The 18449-nt window shown below is 37.1% G+C and overlaps 2 protein-coding genes across 2 annotated transcripts; one reads left to right on the top strand and one right to left on the bottom strand.

Annotated features, from left to right (window-relative positions):
- Window positions 1-247: 247 nt before the first annotated feature.
- On the top strand, window positions 248-3962 carry LOC110686094 (PI-PLC X domain-containing protein At5g67130-like). The gene is made up of 8 exons (XM_021862678.1): window positions 248-868; window positions 1117-1248; window positions 2028-2165; window positions 2294-2392; window positions 2517-2820; window positions 2935-3158; window positions 3256-3342; window positions 3725-3962. Exons 1-8 carry the CDS (start codon window positions 764-766, stop codon window positions 3737-3739), a joined length of 1104 nt encoding a protein of 367 aa, XP_021718370.1. The 5' UTR covers window positions 248-763; the 3' UTR covers window positions 3740-3962.
- A 1066-nt stretch (window positions 3963-5028) lies between these two features.
- LOC110686093 lies at window positions 5029-17963 on the bottom strand. Its single transcript, XM_021862677.1, has 14 exons — window positions 17121-17963; window positions 15890-15997; window positions 15669-15803; window positions 13262-13834; window positions 12837-13014; window positions 12207-12509; window positions 11102-12031; window positions 9969-10756; window positions 9791-9876; window positions 9487-9705; window positions 7594-7722; window positions 7090-7458; window positions 6387-6502; window positions 5029-5711 (listed from the first exon to the last, which is right to left on the bottom strand). Exons 1-14 carry the CDS (start codon window positions 17223-17225, stop codon window positions 5614-5616), a joined length of 4137 nt encoding a protein of 1378 aa, XP_021718369.1. The 5' UTR covers window positions 17226-17963; the 3' UTR covers window positions 5029-5613.
- Between the last annotated feature and the right edge of the window lie 486 nt (window positions 17964-18449).

The following is an 18449-nucleotide window of genomic DNA, read 5'->3' as shown; positions in this document are numbered from 1 at the left end:
GCTAATAATATTAACTTTTTACAAAAACTACTTCAACCACTAAACTCTACTCCCACCACTATATTGTCAAACACTCAATGGTTTGAATAAGTCAAACTACTAAGGGAGTGTTTGGTTCATCAAATTGGAATGGATTGGTATGCAATCTCATACTAGAGAGATATGGATTCTAAAACCCATACTAGTCCAAAGTTGTTTGGTTTATTGTTGGAATGAATTCTATCCTTCATTAATAGAATGGATTGTGAATCTTAGGGGGAGGGGTGGGTATGGGAGGGATTCCATGGATATGGGGGGGAATTAGAACTCCATGGATATGAGATTCCATTACCAAAAACCTCAATCAAACAAAAAACTAGATGGAATGGATTCTAACTCTATTCCAACCCATTCCAAATGATCCAATCAAACGACCCCTAAATAATACCTAAAAGCTACTCAACAGTTACTGTTAAACACGTCCATAAAAGAATATGCGTAGAGGATCTAATTTTCAATACCCGACCCAACACGAGGTCCCCACGGGCCCAATCAGCCGTGGCTCACACACCTTAGAAAAAGAAAAAGAAAAGGAACGGTTTTTTCCACAAAACACAAAAGCATCTAGTAAGTAGTAACTGTCAGCTTCAATCATCTGAACCAACCAACTGGTGGAACTCTTTCACTTCCTGGCCTAAAATATCTGTTCACCTTCTTCCCAATTTTCATTTAAACCTTACATTTCCTTAAACTCTCTAACAAATCCTAACTCCTAACAAACAAGATGATTATTCCAAATAATCTGCTTTTAGTTACACTAATATTATTCTCAACCATCTTACACAATGCTGTTATTATCTCTGCTTCTTGCTCCAACAGACAGTGCAAGGTACATTGTACATGTATAATTTGTATATATATACCCCTCGTCTCTAAGACTCTAGCTGTTGTTCCTATCTTAACGCGATTGTCTCACAAAAAAAAAAAAAAAAAAAAAAAAAAGACTGTATGTAAGAGCGACGAACATTTAGAGATGAATGAAGGGAACTGTTTGTTGCTTGTTGCATAAGTAAATTGTGTAAATTTTAGTTTGCATTGCTAATAATTGTAGGTGTGTTATAATTTTATGTTTTGCAGTTGATGGAAAATTGTGCAAGAAATTCAGATTGTGGTGCTGGTTTGTACTGCTCTAATTGTCGGTATCCAAGACCAAGTTTTAGTGGGTCAAAATGTATTCGATCAACTGTCACTAATCAATTCAAACTTGTGGTATGTTACTTTTTCCTCGTGTACCTTGCTATGCATCACAAATTGCATGATGGTTTTGAATCTTCTGATTGGAATTACTGGCATTGAGAATTATACTGTTTTCTTAAGATCACTATTAAAAACTTCTAAATTTTGCTACATTGAGCATATCATAGTTACATGTCCGTGTTAATGTACAAGTGGTTAACGCATAGTCAAGCAATGATAAATTTATCTCTGAGACTGAAAAAAAGGTTTAAACTCAAGTGACATTTTATTGGTATTTTATTTGGTAACCTTTGAGATTTTTGTATCTTAATGTGAGGGAATTTTTGGATGGAAAAGCCTTAGGAGTTGGATCAACAACAACAAAGCCTCATAAATTGGATAATTTGATTAAATTCCGAAAAATGATCAAGAATTCCTCTCATGTGGTCTCGATTTACTTGGCTTCTAACCTTAGTTGTACCAGCTATTGTGTTAAGCTAGTTATCCATCTGAGTTAATGAAATTCAAATAAACTCGAATGATGCGGTTTGTGCCTCTAGGGCTTGATCATCTGCCACTCTGTATAGTCAAGACTTACCTAGCTTCTACACAATAACATGCATCAACACTTTACTATATATGAACTTTATACTTCATAGTTCATACGACTACTATATAATTCAAACTATGCATAAATCGAATGGTTTTCAAGAAACAAACTTTTAGCCATATACAAACGTATTTATTTGAAGTGGCAAAGATATTAATTTAACCTTGTTATATGATCTTTTTCTTATTTCTGCTGCTTCCAGAATGATTCTCTGCCTTTCAACAAATATGCATTCTTGACAACTCATAATTCCTTTGCCATCGAAGGAGAACGCCACAACACCAAAGCTCCTAGAGTAACCTTCAGAAATCAAGAAGATAGCGTCACACAACAACTACACGTGAGCCTTCGATCTTTTACCTACAGTTTTCTAGAACAAATGTAATATAGAGTAAGCATCACATGAGCAAGAAGTCTGTTTTCGTACATAAAAATCGTTCGTGATGGTCGTTGACAACTTGTGTGCAGAATGGTGTTCGAGCCTTGATGCTAGATACCTATGACTACAAAGGAGATGTATGGTTGTGCCATTCGTTTAAAGGCCAATGTCACTCATATACCGCATTTGTAAGAACTAAGCTCATTTTTTACTTGGAACATAAGAACATTTGCCGCCTCAAGTTTTTGAATGAATGACACTATGTAAAACCAATGTGATTGAAATAACGTTGATTTTCTTTTCGTGAGTAAGGAACGTGCTATCGATACATTGAAGGAAATTGAAGTATTCATGGCATCCAATCCATCAGAAATTGTAACACTAATCTTGGAGGACTATGTGAAGACTCCAAAGGGGTTGACAAAAATTTTTAAGGAGTCCGGCTTAATGAAATATTGGTTCCCGGTATCAAACATGCCTAAGAATGGCAAGAATTGGCCCTTGGTTAGCCAAATGGTAGCTAAGAATCAAAGGCTTGTCGTGTTCACCTCCGATAGGGATAAGGAAAGAAGCGAGGGAATCGCTTACCAGTGGAACTACATGGTTGAAAATCAGTGTGAGATATGATATACTAGTAATTTTTTTTGTTTTTGCTTGATAAAAAAAAAAAAAAAAAAGGAAACATTAATTGATTGAGCTAATTTATTTTCTCCCTTTAACTCCTTTGCAGTTGGAAGTAAAGGGATGAAACCAGGAAGGTGTCCAAAGCGAAACGAGTCATCACCATTGAATGATCACACCAAATCTTTGGTATTAGTTAATCATTTTAAAACAATTCCTTTGAAGCTAACAGCATGTGAACACAACTCCAGAGAACTGATTGAGATGCTAAAAACTTGCTATGTTGCTGCTGGTAACCGCTGGGCTAACTTTGTTGCTGTTGATTTCTACAAGGTAACATAAACTAAGCTCGATATGATACAAAATATTACATGGATGTTATTATAGATTATGTCATTCAACGGTGTGACTAATATAAGTACATTAACAGAGGAGTGCGGGAGGAGGAGCATTCGAAGCAGTCGACACCCTGAATGGAGAGCTGCTATGTGGTTCCACTAACATTCATGCATGCGTGGTAATATGACCTTTCATTACGGAACAAATAGCTTATGCCATTTAGGCTCACAAACTCACCCTAAAGTTATCTGCTGAGCCAATGGATTTTGAAGAACCTTTACTGTTCGGATCAATCATTAACTAACTTTAGCTTCAGTTTAAGCTATATAGTACTGTCTGAAAGCAATGGTCATATATACAGAGTTATGAATAAATAAATAATGTTGTAACACAACTATTACTAATTAAAGGTGTGTTCATATAATCATATCATACACTTCACTTGAGATTACGTGTCATTGTAACAATGTGACAACTATTTTCAGACAGAGAGAAAATACTGGACTAGTCCGGTGAAATCGCTTTTTAGTATTTCTAACTCTCTCCTTTTTACGTCGCAGAGAAAATCAAGGTGATCAAGGCCTTGCAGTTATATCCACAGCATGGTATTGTGGGAGCACAAGTCGAATAAATAAGCTTTATGACAGCAGCTTAATTAAGTTTTATTAACATCTAGTCCCTTTTGGAACAGTTTGGGTAGTTTAAATAATTAAATGTTAACCTAAGTCTTGTACTTTGATAAGGAATTCACTAGTAATAGTACTTGCAAAGTAATAACCTCTTCCATCACACAGATGAAACTAAATTTAATTTTGAATTAATCTAACTTTTGAAATCAAAGACCAAACCAAATAATTCGCACTCATTGCTAGGGGTGTACACCGGTCCAAAACCGGACAGGACCTGGACCGGACCTGTTTGGACCGGGGACCTGCATTGGGTAATTATGAGGACCGGGGACCGGACCTGAATTAACAGGTCCGGTTCCGGGCCAGACCTGAAAAATCAGGTCCGGTCCGGCTTTGGACCTGAATGGACCTGTTTTGTGTCTTTTTCGTTTTTTTTAATACAAAACCTGTTGGACCTGCATATGGACCTGCATATGGACCTGTTTTGTGATTTTTAGACCTGTTGCATAATTTAATAATTACATACAAACCAAAATTATCAATTACAAAACTACATAAAGTCTATAAAGTCCCGATTCTCAAACACCAAAAATACAAATGAGTCCACCGAAAATACAAATAAGTCCACGAAAACTCAGTTTCAATTTTTCAGAGTTTGGTTTTCTTCTTTTTTTTTTTTTTTTTTTTTTTTTTAATTACGATTTTCCCGGGTTTCAGGTCCGGACCTGAAAACCCCGGGTTTGGACCGGGTCCGGACCGGGACCGGGAACCTGGATTTTTAAGAACCGGGACCGGACCTGAATCAACAGGTCCGGTCCGGTTCAAGTCGGTTCAGGTCCGGTTTCAGGTCCGGGCCAATTTTTGTACACCCCTACTCATTGCAAGAAAATCCCACATATCTTTGCTACATTTTCAATCTTCTTTCAATATTCATTCATATACCAAAAGTAGAGCTTGCAAAATCTGACACAACGCGACAACCCAACACGATCCGAACACGGAAAAAACGGGTTAGTGTCAAGGGTTTTCGACACGTTTAATTAAACGAATCAACACGACACGACACGTTTAATTAAACAGGTTGGGTTAGTGTTGAGATTCTCAACACGAAATTAACATGACCCAACCCGCCTAATATAAAAACCCAATAACTTATGGAATTATTGATAAATATATTGAATAAAACCAATATTTTTCAATTCAACACGACACGAACCGAACACGAAAAAAGCAGGTTAGTGTTAAGGATTCTCGACACGATTAATTAATTGGGTCAATACGACACCATACGTTTATTAAATGGGTCGGGTTAATGTCGACCATCCCCAACCCGTTTAATTTCCAACACAAAAACGAACACGACACAATACGTTTTCCAGGTCTAACCATAAGGGGGTCATATTAGTTATGTGTTTATTACATTTACAAGGAAATAATTTCCAAAAGAATCGAATTTACATTATGATATGTTGATCTACATCTAATGCACAGGAAACTTGGTATCCTGTTCCTAGGATCAAAAAATAGTTTGGTAGGTTAGTTCCTGTCTTTTGCTTCAGGAAACAACCAATTTTAGCTAGCTACTTATATGCAGTCTCTGTCCCTTTCTTCCTTAAGCTGCGCAGAACTCAACAGTGATTGAACTCAGTGCAGTTTCTGGTTTGTCAACTGAACAGCACGAGCAACCACGGCTAGCCATCATGAGGGTATTATGCACCAGCAGAACCAGGTGTATCATTATCACATTACATGTCCAATACATTTTTATAGGAAACTGCTGTAGCAGACAAAAAAATATATGTATGACTGTTCACAAGATTTCAAGAGCGGAGATAAACGCACAACTGACCACCATCTCCAGCTACAGCCATAGCAGATGAGGTTGACCCATCATTAGCAATATGCAAGACTTCCTTGCCTGACAATGAATACAGGTGAGTAATAAGATAAATTATCCAGGTAAAAAAAATATAAGGTTAACAAAACAGCAACAAAATTCCCTTTAAAACAATCAATTACTCAAAGAGGTGATGTCTAATTTCAACAATCAATTCACAACTCTTGTTTACATAGATGCTAAAATCAAGGCATAGTAAATCCAAGCAGTGTCAGTATCACGATGACAATCCCAGTGTCAAGCGGCATCTCACAGGTGGCAGATCTTAATTTGTGCTTAGTGGACATTGGAGTGTGAGTTGGTAAACTGAAAAATTTTCACTTCACCATTGCGATTCATTAGTTCTTAAGTACATAGTTTTTAGATTATACTTGAAATAGTTACAGTGCAGTGGTGCACTGAAAGTCCCCTTATACATGGAAGCCTATAAGGTTACAAATGTTTTACTATTAAGTTTCCCTCTTCAAGGTTTCCAAGGGGCTTCCCTGATCCGCCAACCATAAAAAGACTGGAAATAGACTTGGAAAAAAACAGTGCTAGATTATTCACCAGGACAGGTAAAATATCTGACAATACACGACAACTACTTTGTGATAAGCTTAAATTTGAACTAAACTAGATGCAAAGCACATCAACATTGCACTACAATTCAGATGTGTCACTAATGAAAGATACAACTTTCTTAAAGGAGCATACCTTCAAGATCATGTAAAGCTTCAAGTTTTCTTCCTGTGGCCAACTCCCACGTATACACTTGTCCTCCTTGTGTACCAATGACCCCAGTGCCTGATGATGTACCAATTGCAGTAATGCTGGAACACAATAACGAACTTAGTTTTGAAATGGAACTTAGTTGTCGCAGTAAGTGAGATAAAAAGGACTCTTAAGGTTTGCGTTCAATACAAATGTTTTTCTATTTTCTTTTTACAAGTATTTTTGTATTACATACATGTACTTTTGTTTTTACACCGCTTACTCGCTTAGCAGATAAATGAAAAGATATATTGGGGCTGGAAAGGATAATACCTCTTAAATCAGAAATTAATATTGGAGGGCCATTTAAATCAAGTTCTAGCAACATAATTCAGCTTAGGTAATTGAATAACAATAATAAGACTGGTATAGAAAGGGGAGAGGGAGCAGATGCATATGCAGCCTTACTCCCCCAAGACTGCAAAGAGGCTATTTCATATAGGCCCTTTATCAGATATACATCCTACTTGCCTAGTACTTTATGAAATTTTGTAATTTTGCCTATGAAACTTTTAAGGTGAATGCAAATGGTCCAAGACTCAGTCTGAGAATTGATTCGGTTGAGATTTGGTAGAGTGCAACATCTAAGCAAAAAGTAAGATGAAGCATAATAAAGCTACCAAGACTATTAAATCCAAGTGAGCACCTTGAATTAAGAGCAGCTCCCAAAGTCACCAAATTTTTCATCAACAAACCAAGCCTCCAACATCCATCCAAGTTCAAACAGTGATTACTTGAGTAACAAGAAGTTTGAACACGAGTGTCTGATGAAGTGCGTATAAGAAGCCAGATAGCAGTATCTTCACCTTCCATTGGGCATGAGATATTTGCTACATCATGCCTTGAGAACCACAACATAGTTGCTTCCTCAAGTTTCCTGACACAATCCTCTATCACAACTTTGTCATGAGACAGGCCCTTGCTTGGGTATTTAAACAAACTTACTGGTAGAAAATCGATAACTGAACTTGCAGAAGCAGAAAATTGTGATACAAGAGTGCGCTTGATTACGTCCCTTGCGAAATTCAAAACAAAAACATAATGAGTAATTATTTTTCTGCGCTTAATAATGTTTTCAACTTGTGGCTAAAAAAAAGCTCATGACACATCAAGCAATAAAATTTTTAGTTCAGTAGAAAAAACTGCGTACCACAGACTAAATTCTCCGTAACCATTATGCCCAACCACCATGGAAGCTGATTTAGGAATTCTCTTCAACTCTACAATGCGAGATGGGAGAAAGTCATAGCTTGGTATAACATGTACCTCTGTCTGTTCACTGCAAGTGATTAAAGATGATTGGAATTACTAACTAAAACTAAATTTGTGAAATTACAATAAATGAGGCAGCAATAATTGAATAAAAATACAATGTGTAGATTCATATCTGTTCAAATTACAAACATCCTTGGCATAGTAAAACTGGATGCTAAAATTGAATTAAAAAGCAGTCAAACAGCTAATATTTGCATTCCACCAAAAGCTAAAGAAAAATAATTCAGTTCAAAGCCCGTTTCTTATTTTTAAATTGATCCTGCTGACACCTAAATTGAGACTCCTAACTGGCTGTGAGTTATTTACTTAATCTTTCAAGGTAAATGAGCTTCAGAAGAACTACTAAAAAGTATCATTACAATCCTGAGGGGCTGCAACCCTACTCAACCAATGTGACTTCCTCAATGTGGGACAACACATCCCTAACAGACTGTGAACCCACCAAATTGACAGCACTAGCATCTCAGCTGCCACCAGCACCTGCTCATATACTAGGAGACATGGGTATTACAGAAGCTGCACTTTTGGTCCTAATGAGGTCCACACATATTGAAGAAAGTTGGCTTCAAAACCAAGTGAAATGACCTCACCATAAAATCTGATAGGTCAGGGAAGGTGAAAGGTTTTGCTTCTCTGGGATACGAGCTAATTTTTTACTCCGTAAGTTGGTAAATACAGGATGAACATGGGGGAATTTCTAGTTGCCTTGGATCAAATATCATCACCAGTCCCTCTTCCTAGGAGTCAGTTTGATATGAATCTTGTCAACTGGATCGTTGCTCACTATCATTTCATTATATCAAAAAGAGCAATAAATTTCTCCAACAAAAGTATATTAGATTCAGCTATATCACAAACAAACTATTTTGACAGACTTAATTCTACCCTATTCCTGTCGCGAAATACATTATTCTTTAGAATTTCCTTTTTCAAGCTTGTTATGCAGAGCTGATTGACTTAATTCTACCCTATTCCTGTCGCGAATACATTATTCTTTCGAATTTCCTGTTTCAAGCTTGTTATGCAGAGCTGATTTACAGTAGCTCACTGATCAAAAGCCAAAATCCTGTTTCAAGCTAGTTTTTAGGTAACAAGCTTAATTTTGCTACTAATTGCAAAACCAAGTTGCATTCATAATCCAGAGTTCAAGCTAAGAAGCAATTTGCTGTTTGATAGCAAATGCACTATTTGACATCTATTTTGGTCTGTTCTAAAATGATCATCCTACTACTGGATATGATTCAAAAAGATACCATCTGATGTGCATGTGTACCCCACTTTCGCTTACAACCTTTTCTCTCTGCATCACATAAACCCTTTTTCTCTCATATTTTCAACACTTTCTCTTATTACTTTTGCCTCTCTCTATTCATTTTCAATTTTTTGGATTAAATTAGACACCTCTAATAAGCAAATGGTCCGCCCCCCTTTTCCCCTTAATCTCTGTGTCAAAACACAGCATTAAATTGGACAGAGGGAATAGAAATATAGGCTAGATCTGAAAGTATTTTTTAATCTAGAAGTATACTTACTATCATTTAAGTAGGGGAAAAAGAGTTTGATTGCAGATAAATAGATATATGAGTAATCAAGCTAGGATCAATCTCAAACTAAGATCAGGTTCGAGCCTAACAACAAATGCATATAAATCTCTTCATATCAGTGAGTTCGACTTGAGTGAAGTATTTCTTTCTCTAAGAGAATCAGAAAGTATGAATCCTAGATTTAATGAAATTCAAGCAGGATAAGGGAGATGACAAGAAATCACCTCCAGGTTGAATTCATAATCCATATGTAGATTCTTCCACTCTCATCCACAGCGATCAGACGATCAGGTTCACAAACTATTAAGCAATGAACAGAGAAAACTGTTTTCAGCTTCACCACAAGGGAGACGTAGCCAATTTTGATTTGTACAATCTTTACAGCATTCTCCTCGAAGCAGCAAGTTTCACATTGCGGACACAAACAGTGAAGATTTTTCTCCCTGAACAAATGCAATTTGGATTACTTTAGTATTTCATCACAGTTTTGCAGTAAAAATAAAATAAAATATATGTATGGGTTAAAACCTGCAGTAAGGCACCCTGATGGAGTCTGCTAAAACTAGGCCACTGGCATCTGGTGTGAACTGTAATCCAAATTTATCAACTGCAACCTAATAAAGATAATAGAAGAAAACGGCAACTCAGCCTGCTAGCTGATACAAGTAGAAAAAATAAAAGGGCTGATGCATGCTTTTTTACTTACTTCTCTACCAAATTCATCTTTTAGGGAAGGTAAGCTCATAGACGTATGACCAACCATACAAGGGCTCCCTGGACTAGGTTCTGAAGTAGATAGCTTGTACAGAAACAAGTCCCTTCTCTTTTCTTCCAGTAGACCACATGAAACACAAATGTAGATTTCATGGGGTGTTCTTGTCAACATTACCGATGAAATACGCATTGGATGAGAGTAACGACCAATAAGCTTCGTACTGCCTTCTATCCTATCATCGAACTCCTGTTTTTTCAGACAACTGGGATGGCTTTCAGCTTCATCTTCCTTGATATGGGATGCACATTTTTGAGAAGAAACTTTATCCTGGTCTGATAACTGGTATACAGAGTCAGAATGTTGATTTCCAATCTTATCCTTGTCAATGTATGCCTCAAATTTTCTCACATAGAAATTGCCCCCATCAGTAAATTGTACATCATTCTTACTGAAGGTAAAACTCAATGCTTGGTCTTGCAAGACACAATCTTGAGCCAAAGCATCTTCCATATCACCATTCTGCAAATTAGAAAAATGTCCTCCAATCCTGCTTCTACTGAACAAAGCTTTGCTGCTGTCACTATCACCAAATGCACTATCTTGGCAAGAATTGGTAGATACCAAGTTTCCAGATTTTTGATTTATTTCAGGAACCCATTTGTCCCAAATGTCCCTGCAAATTATGGTCTCTGACAGAGTAGCTCCATGATTGTCCATTTTTGGGTGTATATTTGCAGGGGAACATTGTTGCTTTTCAGGTACAGAAATAAACCCAGGCCCTGAAAAACAAGTTTAATGTTATCTATGATTGTAGCAACTCCAGTATAGATTTTATTTTTTTAACATAATTGTACGTAAATTAAAGAGTTTTCAATTTGCAAGAGTGGAGTTTGACTTTGACTTCCTTTATTGCACCAAATATAATTAACTACGAAGTATATCATTTCAGTAGCTGTTTATAAATAAAAAAAATTCGCCATAGAACACTGAATATTTTGGAATTATAAAAAGTATAGTGGCTTGCCTTTTCAAAAAGACAGGAAGGAGGTTTGCCTTTACAAAAAGACATGAAGCATTTGCCTTTTCAAAAAGAGAGGAAAGGGCTAGTTGGAAAAGTCATTTACCTTTGCAATCAGGCATAATCTCCAGATCTGTGTACTTGGAGCAATTCTCAATGGATTTAGAATTCCTATCTGCATTTTTGTACTGATCGTCAGGTATGGAACATGTAGCAACACAATCCAGGGGAACAGACAATGGGCAGGGCACAGCAGAATGAAGAGCAAGAGCACAATCATTCTGAGATATCCCGTCATTTATTTTCTGCAATTCATCATGAGAGAAAACTTCTTTGAATTTAGAGTTCTCGTTTTGATGGGAGGACAACTTGTTTGCATCAAGTACAAGAGATGACCCTCTTTTATCAGGTTCTTGCTTCTTCTTCTGCAAATGGGCAGAAACTACTTCAGTATTATTGGAAGGTGGTAGCTCATTGGCTTCATGGCCTTCATACAGGTCATTTTCTACACTGTCCGGAACAACATATCTGAGGTTTTCTTTAATTCCAGTGATCCCGTTATGACGAGAGGAAAATTTGGTTGCATCAAGTACAGGAGATGACCCTCTTTTATCAGGCTCTTGCTTCTCCTTCTGCAAATGTGCAGCTATTGCTTCAGCATTATCAGAAGGTGGTGGGTCATTGGCTAAACGATCTTCATACTGATCATCTTCTACACTATCTGGAACAATATATCTGAGATTTTCTTTGATTTCAGTGATCTCATTTTGATGAGCGGAAAAATCAGTTACATCAAGTACAGGAGATGACCCTCTTTTATCAGGTTCTTGCTTCTCCTTCTGCAAATGGGCAGCAACTGCTTGAGCATTATAGGCAGTTGGTAGCTCATTGGCTACATGATCTTCATACTGGTCATTTTCTACACTGTCTGGAACAACATATCTGAGGTTTCCCATCGTTGATGAACCCGAATCAATTGCACTCGAAAGATACACTTTTGTTTGTCCATTTGAACCAGAATAAGCAAGTGTTCCAGCTGCAAAATCAACCAGGTCATCATCACTTGCCCGAAAATAAAAAAATATTAAAAATTAAAAAAAAACACACACACACACACACACACACACATCAGGTCCAGCCGACATTTCAAATTCATCCAACAGATGTCCAAATCAGATATAAGAACAAGCAATTTACATACTGAATTATACCAGAAGATTTGACATCAGCAGATAGTGAATTTTTAAGGCGCTTAGTTTTTCTCCTTTTTCGTGATGAATATGTAAGAAGTGGAACTGCTAGCGGAACTAAAAGTGCCATCATTGACTTGGCTATATCTTCATCAACAGAATCAAAATCACTTTTTTCAGAATTTCCATTCAAGTAATAGCTTCTCTCCTCTGAATGTGATCCCATTATGGCCTCCTCGGACAACGCCATCTCACCAACTGGTTCAATTCTTGCTATGGCCTGCTCTCCACTATAACTGCCAGAATTCAGAGCACAGGCAATTTCTGCATGAAAGCCAACTGTGTCACCAAGTGAACTATCTAAAATTTAATTATATATAAAAAAAAAAAAAAAAAAAAAAAAAAGCAGAGTTAGTTTGATGTTTCGACGCTCTTTTCACCCCAAGGTCCTTGTGCCAACCAATTGGAGTAGGGTCTTTGTGATCATAGTCAATAGGACTCAATACCTAATCATAACTTTAGAATGTGCACATTGGCATTGTAACACATATTAACTGTCCCACCCAGGTGGATTAAGCTTGGTTTTTGAGAAATGGGATGTTTTTGTATCTTAGACTAAGTCAGTGAACAAGCTTAACAAACTATCAGTACCTTGTTGAGTATCTGAGGAATCAGGCGCAAATAGATCACCAGCATGACTGACCTGGGAATCCCTCAGAAGTGGAGACCTTGGCTTTAACAGGTCAGGTATAACTTGAACCATCTGACTTCCTTCTTCAGTTGCCACAGGTAAACCAACTACTTGGACTTCAATACATTGTCTGTCAAGCTGTGAAACATTAAGGATCTTCTCCTTGTTAAGTAAGCAATAAGAGCTAGATATATGTCATGAAAGTTTGCTGAAGAATTCCGAGTATGTGGACCCTAGTGTTACCATTGTATTAAGTTAGGTTACTTTTAGGTCTATAGGAAGAGATAGTAAAACAAAGCAAATAAAAAGAGATTAATTTTTTGAAAAAAAAATTTCTTAATTTCAGTGCAGGGGTTAAAAGAGTACACTAGTACAGTCTACTTACAGGTTTCTCTTCTTGTGGCATGTCTACAACAAGTGAGGATGCTGCTACGCATGTTTCCATGATAGGAGGCTCACTCTGCACTTGGATTAAACAAGATTCAGTTTTTGGATCATTAGGAACTTCATGAGACTTTACAGGTAGACCATGAGCTGATAACAAAACATTATCTCCAAGCTCCATGTTTGATGTTACTTGCAAAGCCCCTTTATCATGGTGATCACTCGGAGTACAGGAAATCAGGGGTTCATCAATGTCCATCTTCCCAGATGCAGAATATAGAGCCTTGGTATCATTACCTAGATGTGGAGGTTGCCATCTTTCATGACCACTTTTACAAGCTAACTTTGTAACTGTTCCTCTAGAGGTTCTGCTTCTCTTACCAGTTACAGTAGTTTTCTCAAGACAAGACCTCAAATCAGGGTATTTGTGTGTCATGAAGCACTCAGCGTCATGACCTTTTGGAGAAGCTTCATTACAGTTGGTAAAAACTGAACTCCGATCAGAGGCATCATTTACAGTGGCTACGAGCTCCCGGAGTAATCTCTGGACCAATGCATTTTTAAATCCAAAAAACTGTATAATGTACATAGACAGTGAGACAAAATTGTCAGAGCATGCAGAAGTGGCATGCTAAACAATGCACTAAATCATTGCAAAAGGGAAATATTCACAGGATTTTTCATGGTCATAGTTCCTGACATAATATTAGAAGGCTAAGAATTATAAAAAGTATAATAAAATTTTAGAATATGAAATATTATATGATTGTTTTTTAAAAAATGTCTTTCCTTTCTGCTTTTAACGTGTTCATTCAATGTAATTCATGTTGAAAAACTTTCAAATTCTAAGCTCGGCAATGATATTCACTAAACTAGGATATGCATCTTTCCAAGGCTGCTTTAATGAGCAAGATGTATAATCACCGAACCTCAGATGGAAAAGTTCGAGATAATTTTGCAGATGACTCCCTAGGCACCTAGAAAATCTTGCATGTCAAACGACTCAAAAAAAAAAATGATTTGGACTTATATGCATCTACGGAAAAGCCGCTAGAAACGACACAGAAGAACCTCCTAATCACATTCTTTGATATGGCCTGTCTGATTTAGAGTAATTCTTAAAGAATATTAAAACCCATTCTATCAAGTAAAAAACTTAAGGGCAAATAGCCAAAATTCCAAGAAAGTGTTGGCCCATCTTTTAGCAGATATTCTGATACTTAAGGCAGTATGTTAGAGGCACATATTAATAAACTTAGGAAAATTAAACTGAGTCCCTTCTCCAAGACTCCTCTCTAAGTTGCTTATTTTTCTCCTTGTATAGACTTTATGCATGACCAAAGAACATTTTGCAACTGCCCAGCTGAAGCATTGCAAGTTCCCAACCATTCCTCTCAGCTCTGACAGACATAATTGTGCCAAAAATCAACAAAATCACAACTAAGAGATGTTCTTGATCTCACACTCGTAAGGATAAAGCCTAACCCACCTGGTTCTACAGATAAATTTCAAATGCACAAGATGACCTTACTCCAATTATTGGCAAATGTTCAACCACAAACTTTCAAAAGAAATTACAACAAAGAACAATTTAGGAGAACTTTTGCCTACTTATCCTATGTCACCTTTACCCATTTCATTTTCAACTATCATATCACAGCCCATTCTCTTTTTGAATCAAATCATCCAAGTTCTACAAATTCTTAGTTATGATATCACCACATTCACAATCCACTCCTTCAAGATGAGATAGGTTGAGAGCCCAACTAACACCCAATGAGGCTAAACCTAATATGGCTTTAACCAAGCCCATTCACCAAAGCAAAAATTCATCTATCTAGGGGATCTCACAAAAAAAGGTTCCAGCATTGTACTATCGTGTCTTATCCTAGGCACATTTGCTCTTTGCTTCCCTGTTATGAGTCACTTTAAAGTCACTTACAATGCGACCCCAAGGCCCGCATAGAGCATAATGTAGTTCAACCTTAATATCACTCTAATATTTCACATAGTACCTAAAGAAATCCCAAATAATGCAAGTACACAACACGATACACATAGACTTTATGATTCAATCTAGGTTTGGGTCACAATATTCCAACTAAGGTATATGAATACCTGCAACCTATGATTTAACTAATAAGATGGACGATGGTCTTAGTTAGCTATTCTATGCTCCTCTTAACATGCAATAAGCAAAGGCAAGTCCCACTGGAATGTGAGTGTCTTTATCCAACCTCAATTATTTACAAGGAATAAATGTAGTCTTAGATGTATGATCTATTTTGACCAATTTCAAGCTTAGGACACAATACAGGTTTAAAATACGAATCCTTTAATATGTGCATAAGCTGCTAGGGAAAGAACAATACCTACATTTGACATTTGAAGAGCAAAAAAAGAGTTACCTCCACGCCGTCAATTTTGCCAGAAGATCTCTTCCCATGCCAAAGCTTGATACGAGTCAAGCATTTCTTCTGAAAGTTCCCCCATGCTCTGTCTGGTGTTTCTCCAGAACCAAATTGTTTGTCATTGGAGGTAATCTGCCAATGAAAGGAAAACTTATAAAGGAACTATAATCCCCAATTTCACTATATTCAGATATGAATCAGAAAGTGCAGTAACTTACTTGAAATATGGGCCCTTTTGAACCCTCATGGATTTCCATCTTATAAGTGAGCCCATTGTGGGTTCGAAGGGCTTGGTAGCCAACTGGATAAGGATATCGGTCTTTTCCCTACAAATAGAGAATCTATTTTGTGAATAAGGCTGACAAAAAGTATGAAATTCATTCACAAATGTAATGTAATTGACTGCAAAAATATTAATTAACTACCCAAAAACCAATGGAGAGCCATTCTCTAAATGCATTGATCACTCAACGAACAATGCCAATGGTTTAACTTTTAAGGTACATTTATTACATCTTTACAGCCTACCACTTACTAGTGTTGACAACCACACAAAAAGTACACATGCACTTCGCCAATACAGAAAAATAGAGTTGCACAAAATGACATCAACAATTCAATCACACCAATCCAATCCATGAGGCTTCCACCTTTATAGGGTTCAAATTACAAGTATAGTAAAGTGTAATGACATTCAAATAAGCCCTAGGTCCCTAACACGTCACACCATATCTATAAAGTTCAACACTATCCAACGCACTTAACAAATCCTATGATCAACTAAAAACACAAGACACAACCGATGAAAAAACAATCAACGGTCTTTTCGTGGTGCCAATCCAAACGCAGCGTAAGTTGCTAACTACAGCACCTACTCAAATGTTTCAAATTGAATTTTATCCCAAGCTATGATATAAACTACTGATCCATCTCACGTTCATTACCAGCGGTACCTTTATAAAGTTTGAAAAATTAGTTCTATCAATTTCAACCTATTAATAATGCACCGAATATGTCAATCACCTCTGCTACTTTTAACACTTTGCAAGTTTGCACCTATGTTCCAGCAAGAACAGGCTTGTCGGCAAACTGCCAAAATAGCACAATTAAGCTACCAAATCAGGCTTGTTTTTTTCCACATGATTCATAATTTAATCAAGGCTTATAGAACAACTCAATCGCAATACCTAATAATATGCTAGAGACGCAAAAATGATACCACAACTTAATCAAACCAAACAAACTAATCGAAATGCCGATTATATGCTCGCCAATATCCAAATTTGAATAAAATAAGCTGAAAATTTCCAGATTTACTCCGCAAGTAGCGAATTTCATTTTGATATACACAAAATTGCAATCAATTGAAGTAAAATATCTGAATTTTTTCAAAATTTAAGAACATCGCTAAATTATTGACGAAGAATAGAGAAAGAGAGAAGAACAAACCCTAGAGGAGCTCCAGTACTTCTTATCCCAAGGTCCGGTGTATAGAGCTCCAACGGAGAGGATTTCGAGGCCATCTGACTTTGAATCGTATTCGGATTTCGCCATTGACGTTGCATTCAGCTAAAACTCAAAAGCTTGAAGAAAAAAGAGGAGAGAGAGATGGAAATTTTGGAGAAAGTGTTGAATGGAGCAAGTAACCTTGAGAATTGGGGTTTTTCTGATGGCGGGAATGTAAAATGTTCTTCCCTCCAAATGTTTGTGTGTGGTGTTTACTTCCTCGGACCCTTGGAGACTCGGTAAGTTGCTTCAATTTAACTATTCCGTATTGCATTATTTACATACGGAGTATATGACTTTGATTGGTGTTTGTCTTCGATACTTGGGAAAATTTTAATATCCCTAACTTTATCTCTCTAGAAGTTTAAGTCATCCTGGTGATTAGAGCCTCCGGAGCTTTTCTCCTAGTGGAGAGTGAGTTGTCTCTTATGTCTAGTACTTTCATTCTAGCCATTGTTATAAGTCTTTCAGAAATTGTTTTGTTAATTTAGTTAGTTTCCTTCTTTTTAGTCTCTTGAATCTTGCTATGGAGGCGGATTCTTCACAGGAGAAGGAGGCTATGGAAAAATCTGTAGTGAGCCTAGATGTCATGGTTGAGGATCAAGCACTAGTTGGGAATCCAATGGATGCAAATGTGTGTCATGAGGACATATAACAAGGTGAGGAGATGGAGATAGAACTTCAAAAGGAGGGCTTCACGTCTAAAAATGAAAGTATCATTCAGGAAATAGATGGCAGCTCATAGCTAATGGCTCATAGGGAAGCGATGGTAAGATCATCCCAGTGGTTTTCGGAGGCTAGGAAAATCGTTATCAACTCCCAAGATTGGGAGGAGGATGAGGATTATAGTGCAGAAAGCGCTTTGGTGGTTAAATTTCCCAAAGAGAAATTGCAAGAGCTTAGAAAGCCTTGGGAGCTCACATTAATGGGGAAGTGGACCCTCCACATGATCATTGGGTCGTAGGTAAGGTGGACCTAAATTCGGTTTGGGCTCAATTGGCCATAACTTATTCGTTTTAAGTCGAATTTGGGCTTATAATATATCGTTGGAAAGCTCTTTCAAGCCCCATCCAACTAAAAAATAATTGGACCAGGATCATGGATCAAAATAATCTGGTTTGGACGTTTTTATAAGTTGGGCACGAAATGAATGATTTTGGATTAAAAACATTTAGGAAAGGTTAGAAATATTCACGAGACTCTTCAACTCTTCACCTAACTCGATAATCAAAGACGTGAAAGGTACTCATCACTGAGTTTGGTTTTTTGGGG

This window comes from Chenopodium quinoa, unplaced genomic scaffold (genome assembly GCF_001683475.1).
Source record: "Chenopodium quinoa cultivar QQ74 unplaced genomic scaffold, ASM168347v1, whole genome shotgun sequence".
NCBI classification, from domain to species: Eukaryota; Viridiplantae; Streptophyta; class Magnoliopsida; order Caryophyllales; family Amaranthaceae; genus Chenopodium; species Chenopodium quinoa.
The sequence above is the reverse complement of the archived record's forward strand: the minus strand, read 5'-3'. Positions and strand labels throughout refer to the sequence as shown.

Bases quoted from the DNA above. Each gene is read 5' to 3' on its own strand.
- LOC110686094 (XM_021862678.1), top strand. From the start codon at position 764: ATGATTATTCCAAATAATCTGCTTTTAGTTACACTAATATTATTCTCA. The intron at 2,166-2,293 runs GTGAGCCTTCGA...ACTTGTGTGCAG, and splicing joins GCGTCACACAACAACTACAC to AATGGTGTTCGAGCCTTGAT. The intron at 3,159-3,255 runs GTAACATAAACT...GTACATTAACAG, and splicing joins TTGCTGTTGATTTCTACAAG to AGGAGTGCGGGAGGAGGAGC.
- LOC110686093 (XM_021862677.1), bottom strand. From the start codon at position 17,225: ATGGCGAAATCCGAATACGATTCAAAGTCAGATGGCCTCGAAATCCTC. The intron at 12,032-12,206 runs GTATAATTCAGT...TTGATTTTGCAG, and splicing joins TGCTGATGTCAAATCTTCTG to CTGGAACACTTGCTTATTCT. The intron at 9,877-9,968 runs GTAAGTAAAAAA...TATCTTTATTAG, and splicing joins AAGATGAATTTGGTAGAGAA to GTTGCAGTTGATAAATTTGG.